Consider the following 11,011-nt stretch of genomic DNA (forward strand, 5'->3'; position numbering starts at 1 on the left):
TCCCTTGGCCTGCCCACCCCAACGTGCTCCCTTCTCAGGGTTAAGGCTGGAGCCTTAAAGATGAGGTTGCCTTTGGCAGCGTGTGCCCGGTTTCCCGCGCCCCTCGCGGGATCGCGGCGCCTCTCCGGGCGAGGGTGTGTGTGGGGGGGGGATCCCCTCCTTTCAGGAGCACCCCCCTCCTCCCTCCCTCTCCCGCGGGGCGCGGGGAGGAGACGCGGCGGCGGCGCTCACCTGGCCCGCAGAGCCGGCTGAAGTGGTAGGGGTTGCAGCACACGAAGGGGCCGTCGGCGGCGGCGGCGAAGCTGTGGCAGCCGCACAGGGGCTTCAGCTCCACGGCGTGCTGCAGGTCGGGCCAGCGGAAGAGGCGGCCGAGCAGCAGCTGCGGCGGCGCGGGCTGGCCGCCCAGGCGGAGGTCGGCGCGCGGCACCAGCACGCAGCCGCCCGGCACGCCGCCGCGGGACTCCACCGCCTCCAGCAGCGTGTCCAGCGAGCGCTCCTTGAGCCGCTTCAGCAGCGAGTACGTGACCGTCTTCAGCTCCTGCTCCAGCAGCAGCAGCCGCGAGCGGGCTTCGCGGCTCCGCCCGCTGCTCTCCGGCTCCGGGGCGGCCCCGGCCGGGGGGGCGCCGGCGTCCCGGGGCGCACCGGCGGCGTCGCGCTCCGAGAAGAGGCAGCAGGTCACCGTCTCGCAGTCACTCTCGGGCAGCCGGCTTCCCGGGCTTCCCGGCTCGGCCACGTCCAGGAGGGAGCCCTCGGCGCCGGCCTCCTCCGGCTCCGGCGTGGACCTCGGGGGGCCCCCCGCGCGACGGCGCCGGCCCGCGATCGGGGCGCCCCGCGGCGGTGCCGCCGCGTCCCGGGGCCGGCGTGGGGTTACCGAGCGGACTTCGGGGTGGCGGCTGCCCCCGCCTTCCTCTCGTGCCCACGGCGCCGGCTCAGCTCGGCTGCTGCCCAGGCTCCCATCCTCGTCGTCGCCGCCGCCGCCACCGCTGCCGCCGCCGCCGCTCTCCTCCCGATCGGGGACCACACGACTCCGCCAAAGTCGCCGCACCAGCCCCGAGCGTTTGGACCTGAACATACGATATCCTTGGGCGCCGGGGATGGGGGGCGTGGGGGAGGCAGGGTCCGGTTACCGGGGGTCCGTTCCCTCAGCGAGGCGCCGGCTGCGCGGGCCGCAGCCCCACATGAAGCTCCGCCGCGGGGCGCCGTGCAGAGCGCGCGCAGCCTGTCGTCGAGGGGGCACCGCGGGGCTGCCACATGAGTGGGCTCGCCGGGGCGGGACACGCACGCGCGCGCGCGCCGAGCCGCCGTCCGCGAGGGCGCCAGCGGCTACATGGACCGCGGCGGCCCCGGTGGCTCAACTCCAGCCCCGGCGCCTGAGGGGGGCTGCGGGCGGCGCGCGGCTGGAGAGACCCCGCATGGGCCGGCGAGCCTTCAAAAGTTGCGCGGCGGGTCCATGAGCACAAAGCTGTGGCGGGACCTCTCTTTAAAGCCCGGGCGCTCGGCTACACGGGCTTCCCCCCCGCAGGATCCGAAGAGCAAGGCTTGTGGGAAAACCCTGGGTCCCTGCAAAAAAAAAAAGAAAAAAAAAAGGGGGGGGGGAGAGCTCCTAAACCAAACCCAAATCCTTGGGTTTGCATGCACGCAGTTCGACCAACTCCGCCTCGGGTCCCAGGCGCTAGAGACACTTTGGAGAGTCGAGTTTCTCCCGGGGTGTCAACACACCGCGGAGTCGAAGCTGGAGAAAAATTTTTAAAAATCCCGCAGAGCTGCTGGGAATCCTCGATTTAAAAAAAAAATAAAAAAGCAATCCACCGAGGCAGAGGTCGCCGCCCGCCCCCACGCCGCGCGCGGGCAACTGCGGGCGCCGCGGCTGCCGAGGTCGGCCCCCTCCCCCCCGGCCACCGACGCGCCGGCCGGCCGGCGGCCCCGCGGTCCCCGCGAGCTTCGGCGAGGCGGCAGCGCCCGGGCGGCTCTTTCTCTCTCTCGGCTGGGCTCCCTCTCTCGCTCGCTCCCCGGCTCGGCTCGCTCGCTCGCTTTTTTGTTCTCCTCAAACGCACACGGAGGGCCCCCGGAGGAGCGCCGCGGAGTCATTGGCTGCCTCCCATCATATGCCAGTCTAGACACTTTGGCGGCTCCGCGGCGCTGATTGTTGCGCAAACAAGGTTTCAAGTTTCTTAACTCTTAAAGGAGAACACGTCCCCTGGCCGGGGCCCGAGGCTCCGAGGGGGCCGGCTCCCGGGGGCGGGCCGAGGCCCGGACCCACGCCCCACGCCCGCCCCAGCGCCCCCGCCCCCGGCCTGACAGCGCCCGCAGCTACACTCGGGCTCACGTTGCGCCTCGGGGCACGGCTGCGAGCGCGCACACGCGCGCACACACACACACACGACTGCCCACCGACACTCGAGGCTGCTTCTGCCTCTCCCCGGCTCGAGCACAAACTTGCAGACACTTTAGAGCCAGTCCCCAAACCCCCATCCCGGTACAAGCTGGTGAAAAGCGGGTGTGCACGTGCGAGCGCCTCCCGGCCCCGCGTCTCCGGGGAGCAGGGAGGGTACGGGGTGTGTGTGTGTGTGATGGGTTGGGGGATCTTCTGCAGCCTCCCCCCGCCCCCTCACCCTGAGCCGCCCTGACGGGCCCAGCTTTGGGGCTTGGGGTGTTTCTGCAAGGGGGCTCCAGGTTCGCCCGAGATGAGGGTGGGGTGGGTGCGTGGAGCGTCTCCCCCCAGGGTCCTCGGGGGTCGCCACGGCCCTCCCTCCAAGGAAGACCGGCGCGATGTGGGGGTGTGGGGGGGAGGAGACCCCGCGCTGGGTGCTCACTTCTCCGCTTCACTCTCCGCTCCACCAAGAGGGGTGTGGGCGCGGGGAGAGGGCGAGGCCCGGGACGCCGGCGGGGGAAGGGTTAAGGCCGCCCGGGCCGTGGAGCCGGCGCGGCGGGGTACCTCCGCGGGCGCGCTCGCTCGTCCGAGGGTGGCAAAAGTTCAAGCTTGTAAAGTCCGGATTGGTCCCGCGCGGAGGGGGGCGGAGGGGGGGGCCCGGGCTCGCCCTCCCCCTCCCGGGCGCGGCGCCGATTGGCCGGGCCGCGGGGTCGTCCCCGCCCTCCCCCGGGCGCGCGGCGGCCACGCCCCCGGCGCGAAGCCACGCCCCTTTCCGGGCCGCAGCCGCCACGGCCGCGGGGGCCCCTCCGCGCTGAATGAAAGAAATTCCGCTACTCTCATTGGCCCCGGGGCTGGGCGCCCTTCCCCGCAGGCGGCGGGGCGGCGGGGCGGCGGGGCGCCGGCCACCTCCGGGTGCTCACGTTTGGGGGGGAAACTGTGCAGACCCCGACCCAGGCCGGGTCTGGGTGTGCGCTGGAGGGAGCGGGGAATGGGGGTGGGGGAGTGGGGGTGGGGCAAGGGCACCTCCTGCCCTTACCTGAAGCCAGGTAAGGCCGGACGAGCTGCGTCCTCTGGGAGGGGCGATTGTCACCCCCCTCTCAGAGTCCGGACTGAGAAACATCCTCACACCCGTCCGCTACCAGGACCAAAATGAAATCAATGTCCTGACCTGATTATTGTTTTTTTTTTCCTTTTAAGGTGTGGATGATGGATGACTGTCCTATGTACTTCATAGAATCACGAAGCTCCTAGGAAATCGTGCTTTATGACCTACACAAACCCAAGTGAATAGATAGCACCCCAAAAGCCTCTCTCATAACCGGCCACTCAGGAGGCTGAGATCTGATCATCAAGGTTTGAAGCCAGCCCAGACATGAAAGTCCATGAGATTCATATTCCTAAATAGCCACCAATAAAGCGGGAAGTGGATCTGTGGCTCAGGTGATGTAGACAACTAGTCCTAGTTACCGGTACACACGTGTGTGAACATGCACACACACATTGTAACCAAAGGGACCTGTATTGACCTTGCAGACAAACCTGTGAGACAGGCCCTAACTCGCCATGACAACACCTTGGGGATGAGAGGGCCACAGAGGCAAAAAGCTTTGCTTACACAAACTTGTGCAGGCCACTTGTGGAAAGAAAAGCAGAGAGGCGCTGTCACCCTACAAGCAAGGATGGCTGCCACAGATCTGCAGCTCATACACTGGGGCACATATGTGACCTGTACAACCCAGAAATAAAACCACATACAGTCAGCTGATTTTGACAAAGGAGCCATAGACATACAGTGGAAAAAAGCATAGCCTCTTCAAATTATTGGTGTTGGGAGAACTGGGCAGCCACATGCAGAAAACTAAAAGTGGATCCCAGCTTGTCACCAATACTAGGATCAACTCAAAATGGATTGTAGACCTCAACGTCAGACCTGAAACTGAATCTCCCGCAGGACACAGTAGGAGAGACACTAGGACTCATAGGCACAGGCAGGAACTTCCTGAACAAAGTTCCAGGGGCACAACAGATAGGAGAGAGACTTGACAAATGGGACCACATTAAAATAAAAGTTTCTGCACAGCTAAAGACATTGCTACTAAACTAAAAAGACAGCCAACCAACTGGGAAAAGATATTTACCAGCAATGCAACAGACAATGGCCTAATATCCATCATATACAGGGAGCTCAAAAAACTTACCCCTCCCAAACCTAATAAACCAATCACTAAATGGGCAAAGGAGCTTAAGAGAGACTTCACAGAAGAAGAAATAAAAATGGCAAAGAAACACATGAGGAAATGCTCACCATCTCTGGCGGTAAAGGAAATGCAAATAAAAACAACCCCGAGATACCACCTTACCCCAGGAAGAATGGCCTATATTCTGAATTCAGACAACAACAAATGCTGGCAGTGATGTGGAGAAAGAGGATCCTTACTGCACTGCTGGTGGGAATGTAGACTAGTACAACCACTCTGTAATGAAGTCTGGAGGTTCCTCAAAAAACTCAACATAGACATACCCTATGATCCAACCATACCACTCCTACGCATATACCCTGAGCAACAGGAACCAGGATATGATGACACCTGTACTTCCCTGTTCATTGCTACACTATTCACAATAGCCAAGATATGGAAACAACCCAGATGCCCCACTACAGATAAATGGATCCAAAAAAGTGGTACTTGCATACAATGGAATTCTACACAGCTATTAAAAATGGTAAAATAATGGCATTCACTGGGAAATGGATGGAACTAGAACAAATCATGTTGAGTGAGGTAAGCCACGAACAGAGAGACAAATGGTGTATGGTCTCCCTGATATGCGGGTGTTAGATTTAAAATGCAATGAGATAAACAGGACTCAAGATACCAGAATACAGTAGAAATAAGAGGACAGCCTTGGAAGAAAAGCACCAAATAGCAAGACCCAAGCACCTCTTAGAACCCCAAAGACAAGGAAAGAAAGGTCCTCACCTGAAAATGTCATATTGTTTTTAGATGACTCTATTCACAAGCACACTTGAGGGAAGCTGGGAATGAGTAGAAAGTGGGTGAAAATAATGATAATAATATAGCAGAGGGCATCATCAGCTACATTGGACATTGATGAAAGTGAACTAAGCACCTCATGGGTGGGGATGGAAGGAGGGAATGAGAGAGAAAGAGGGAACAGATGTTACTAAACAAAAGGAAAGTAGTATACATATCACCGGAAATGGAGGAAATGATTTTATTGTTAAAGTCCATAGACTTCATTAGCTACATAGAGCAGGATGATACTTTTCATCATTATGAAGGTTAAAATGTGTACTGTGAAATAGACCTAGTAACTTAAACCCAATCAAAAAAATATATGGGCCGTAGCTATTCAGTCCCCACTTTCACCCGCAAACCCCACAATCCACCTCCAGTTACAGTGACACCCCTTTCTTCAGGGTTGAATTCCCTGAGATGTGGTGGGCCTGTACTCCCCAGAAGCAGTGCTTGCTGGGAGTGCTACGCTCCCTTTCTTCTCCTCTCCCTACTCTAACCTGGGCCAAGCATAGGGTGGGAAGCTAAGAAAGGGAATCCCCTGGAAGGCCTTGAATCCTGAGTTCAGACATGACCCTGCTTATCCTCCTTCACACTGTAGCATGCGAAAGGGGCATGGGAGCCAACGGCCGGAGGCTGCCTGAATTAAGGCACCAATCGCTCACGCTCGTAATCCTAGCTATTCCGTTAGCTGAGATCTGAAGATCGTGGTTCAAAGCCAGTTTGGGGCAGGATAGTTTGGGAGACCAGCATTTAAAAAAAAAAAAAAAAAAAAAAAGCCAGAAGCGAAGCTATGGCTCAAGTGATGAGCGAGTAAAAAAAGCTAAGGCAGAGCACCAAGGCCCTGAGTTCTCAGCACTGAGCCCTCAGAGCCAGCACAGTGTCAGGAAAGGAAGGGCAATGACAGTCGCCCCAGAGGAACATTCCAGAGAAGGAACTCCTATTCTCTGAAGTGTAGGGAGAAGAAAAAAAAGGAGGAAGGGGACATCTCAGCTGTTCATCCTTAGAAAGAAGGCTGACCCTTCCCACTCATATCTGCCCCATTTCCATCCCTTCTGTATACCCCAAAAGGGCAGTGATCAAAAAAAAAAAAAAAAAAAAAAAAAAAGGGCAGTGATCACTCACAACTTCTGGTCTGTGCACGTACGTGCGCGTGTGTGTGTGCGCGCGCACGCATGCATACATGAATACCAGTACTGGGACTTGAATGCAGTGGCTCCTGCACTTGCCTAGCTTTTAGGCTCAAGGCTGAAGCTCTACCACCTGAGCCACGCTTCTATTTCCAGCTTTTTGCTGTTACTTTGGAAGTAAGAGTCTCTCGGATTCGTCTGCCCAGGCTGGCTTCAAACGTCCCTTCTCAGATCTCAGCCTCCTGAGTAGCTAGGATTACAGGCGTGAGCCACTGGTGCTCAGCCCAATTTCTTATCTGTCCTCCTTTCTCTACATAAGAGCCCCACAAAGGTAGAGATGGTGACCCCGACAGGCCAGGCCACCCCAGCAGCCTCACACAGAGTCACAAACAGGGTATCTGTTGCCCTTGCTCTGTGCTATGAAACCACAGAAGAGCTCATTTCCAGTCCCCAGACAATGCCTGCCCTATAAAGGGCAGTCAGTGAGTACTTGTGGGGTAGCTGGGCTCCCCAGTCAACCCTGTGCCAAGCGCTCACAGGTACTGTCTGGTGCCATCCTCCCAACCACACAGCCTAGGTCTCATTCTCCCTGCTAAAAGGAAAAAACACGTAGGTTAAGTAATGCTTCTGGCCATAAAAACCAGTAGGTGGCAGAGTTGAGGCTTGACCCCAGAACTGTTTGAAGTGTGCGTGTGTGTGTGTGTGTGTGTGTGTGTGTGTGTGTGTGTGTGTGTGTGCGTGCGCCAGGGCTTGAACTCAGGGCCTAAATGCTCTCCCTTAGTTTTTTCACTCCAGGCTGGTGCTCTACCACTTGTGCCACAGCTCCATTCCCGCTGGTTATTTGGAGCTCAGAGTCTCATGGACTTCCGTCCAGGACTGGCTCCAAACCTCAATCCTCAGATCTCCTAGCCTTCTGAGTAGCTAGGATTACAGGCATGACCTAAGGGCACCTGACATTTTAACATCTGGTTCTAGAAAAGACCACATCCTTGGCCTTTGGGAAGTTTCCACACAATGTGAGAAGATATGAGGGATGAAACAGTAAGAATCCTAACCAGAGAAGGCGGCCTCTGGATGGAGGGGAGGAGCGAGGCAGGATCAAGAGGCCGTCTGTCTTGGTTAAATAAGTCATGGACACCTTGCAGGAGGTCTGCTCTCCTATCCACTCCTTGCTTCCTAGATTCCAAATGTCTGCCAAATGACCCACTGCAAGAGAAAATGGCTCTGACAAAGCCAAGCTTTTATCCTGCTTTTAGTTACTCCATAGGCCCCACTAGGGAGTCTGTGCTTTTTCAGAAAAAGCAGGGTTTGGGTTTTGTTTTTTGGGTTGTTTTTGTGTTTTGGTTTGGTTTTTTGTTTGTTTGTTTGTTTTGTTTTGCCAGTCCTGAGGCTTGAACTCAGGGGTCTGGCCACTGTCCCTGAGCTTCTTGTGTTCAAGGCTAGCACTCTACCACTGGAGCCACAGCGCTACTTCTGGCCTTTTCTGTTTACGTGGTGCTGAGGAATTGAACCCAGGGCTTCATGCATGCAAGGCAAGCGCTCTACCGCTAAGCCACATTCCCAGCCTCAATTTGCATACTTTTTTTTAAAACCACAGTGGTAGATACACAGTACCCTTAGACACAGTAAACGGGTAAAGACAGCTGCCTATGAGGGCCCAGGGAGGGTGGAAGATGGGTACAGTAGTGTTTCAACCCAAAGCCCTTTCATTTTTCCTTTGCTTGGCTTTTTTGGTTAGTTTTTGTTTTTTGTTATATTATTATTATTATTAAATTTTGCCAATCCTGGGGTTTGAACTCAGGGCCTGAGCACTGTCCTAGGTGTCTTTTTGCTCAAGGCTACCGCTCTGGCACTTGAGCCACAGCGCCATTTCTGGCCATTTTCTTTACATGTGGTGCTGGGGAATTGAACCCAGGGCTTCATGTATAGGAGGCAAGTACTTTTGCCACTAGGCCATATTCCCAGCCCCGGTTAGTTTTACTTTTAAGACTGAGTCTTGAGGTCTACCCCCAAACTGGCTTCAAATTCTCATTGCTTCTGCCTCAGCCATCTGTGCATATCGTCTAGGATATCTGCTGAACTTTCTACCACTGACTAACTCCCTCAAAGACACTGGAATCAAATACAGGGCCAGTAGCTCAGGCCTGGAATTCTAGCTACTTAGGAGGCTGAGATCAGAGGATTACAATTCAAAGCCAGCCGGGGCAGGAACATTGGTGAGACTCTTATCTCCAATTAACTACCAAAAAAGCCAGAAATAGTGCTGTGGCTCAAAGTGGTAGAGTACTAGTCTTGAGCACAAAAAGCTCAGGCCTTGAGTTCAAGCCTCAAGACCAGTATACACACACACACACACACACACACACACACACACACACACACACACACACTAGAACTGGGGCATAGGTGGCTCAAAAGGTAGCATGCCACCTGTGAATGGAAAAAGCTGAGCTAGCAGGCAAGGCCCTGTGTTCAAGAACGGAATGGTGGATTGGATATTTCAATACACGAAGTAGTTTAGTAACCTATAAAGCAGGACATGACCAGTGACAGGTGAAAAGACAAAATGAGAAGTCGGCGCTGATGGCAGCCAGAAAGGGCACGTGCCTTACTTTGCTTCTGGCGCCCTGTGTGTCCCCTTCCCTCCCCTGACTTCCCAGGGCCCGGGGTGCAAAAGACCCCACTCATTCCTGCCTGTCGGAGGCTGAGCATCTCCTCAGCTGCTCACCAGCAAGGGGAAGGCCACCCCATGTCCCACATCTGTCTCCTATCCTCACAATCCAAAACACAAGTAGACACTCTGCCATGAATCCAGTGTAGTCTGGACAGACCATGGTTAGCAGAGGAAACAGGACAGACAAGGCCTGCGTCCTGGGAGTTCACGACAGCACATGCGCACGGGCCTGGGGCAGTGTCCCCGGCTATGCCGTTAGGAAGCTTTGGGCTGCAGGTAACTGGAAATCAATGGAAGGTGTCTCATGAGCCACTTTCATTACAGGTGCCAATGGGTGGCTCATTCCTGGAATCCTAGCTACTTGGGAGGTTGAGAAAGTCTGAAACGTTTTCCTTTTCTTTTTTCTTTGTCAGTTGTGGGGCTTGACGTCAGGGTGCTGTCCCTGAGCTCTTTTGCTCAAGGCTAGCACTCTACCACTTTGAGCCACAGCACCACTTCCAGTTTTCTGGTGGTTAATTGGAGATAAGAGTCTCATAGACTTCCCTGCCCGGGCTGACTTTGAACCTCGATCCTCAGGTCTCAGCCTCTGGAGTGAGTAGGATTATAGGCATGAGCCACCAGTGCCTGGCTTATGAACGTCTTTATGTCCAGTTAACCATCAAAAGAAGCCAGAAGCAGAGTTGTGCCTCAACTAGTAGAGCGCTAACCTTGAGCAAAAAGCTAAGGGAGAGGACTCAGGCGCTGAGTTCAAGCCCCAGGACCAGCACTGCTGGCCCATACTGACTGTGAATGCCCTTTATAACATGTGTGATGATCTGACAGGCTGGAACATCAGAAACCCACTGCAGACCCCAAAGGAGCAGAAAGCCCTGCTATCCTGTCTCCTCCTCCTCCTCCTCCTCCTCCTCCTCCTCCTCCTCCTCCTCCTCCTCCTCCTCCTCCCCCTCCTCCTCCCCTTCCTCACCCTCCCATCCATCCCAGGGTGGTGGTGGCTACAGGAATGCACCGATATCTCCACAAACAGTCTGTTCCTAGAGGAGCCAGGGCCGTCTCTGGGAGGCCAGCTCTCCTGAGACACAGCCACAGTAAACACAGGGGCTGTCTTCTTTATCAGCGTTTCTCATAGCAGTGGAGACAGTCTGCCTGCCCTGCAAGAGGAGTCGGGGAGTTGCTGGTGTGATAAGACCTGGGGGCCCCTGGTGGGCCTCCCTCCTGGGACCATAGCCCAGCTCCCAGACCATAGGAATTGGGGCTGCCCTGGCAGGGAGCCGGTATAGCTCACGCAGGGGTTGGGGTGTATGGGGAACTGGCTGCCTGTGCTCTGACCTGGTGCCCTACATAGACAAAAGAAGCAAAGACCAGAGTTGTGCCAAAGGGGACGGGGGTGGGGGGAGCGGTGTCACAGTGTGCAAAGGCCCAACTGCTCCCAGAGATTGTTAGTCTGTTAACAGGCTTCATCACAGAATTATCCTTGTGTATGGATGAGGTATTTTTTTGTTTTTTCCTCCAGGCTTTCCAGTCCATCCATCATGAAATAAAGCTCCCTGCAAGCTGGCTGCCGGTGGCTCACACCTCTGAGCTCAGCTACTCAAAAGGCCGAGATCTGAGGATGACAGCTTGAAACCAGCCCACGCAAGACAGTCCGTGAGACTCGCCTCTAACTAACCAGCAACATGCAGGAGGCTGAGACCGGAGGATCCAGGTTGAAATCCTTATCTCCAGTTAACTAGAGAGAAGCCAGAGGTGGGGCTGTGGCTCTAGTGGTAGAGTGCTAGCCTTGAGTGAAAAAAGCCTTAGC

The 11,011-nt window shown here is 55.9% G+C and overlaps 1 protein-coding gene across 2 annotated transcripts in view; it reads right to left on the bottom strand.

Annotated features, from left to right (window-relative positions):
- Positions 1-1,860, bottom strand: part of Smad6 (SMAD family member 6) — a 66,705-nt gene extending 64,845 nt beyond the window's left edge. For both annotated transcript variants that reach the window (XM_048332108.1, XM_048332107.1), the window contains exon 1: positions 232-1,860. In XM_048332108.1, coding sequence (XP_048188065.1) covers positions 232-1,072 — 841 coding nt within the window. In that variant the 5' untranslated portion in view covers positions 1,073-1,860. The remainder of the gene's footprint in view (positions 1-231) is intronic.
- Positions 1,861-11,011: the final 9,151 nt, after the last annotated feature.

Source organism: Perognathus longimembris, chromosome 23 (genome assembly GCF_023159225.1).
Source record: "Perognathus longimembris pacificus isolate PPM17 chromosome 23, ASM2315922v1, whole genome shotgun sequence".
Classification (NCBI taxonomy): Eukaryota; Metazoa; Chordata; class Mammalia; order Rodentia; family Heteromyidae; genus Perognathus; species Perognathus longimembris.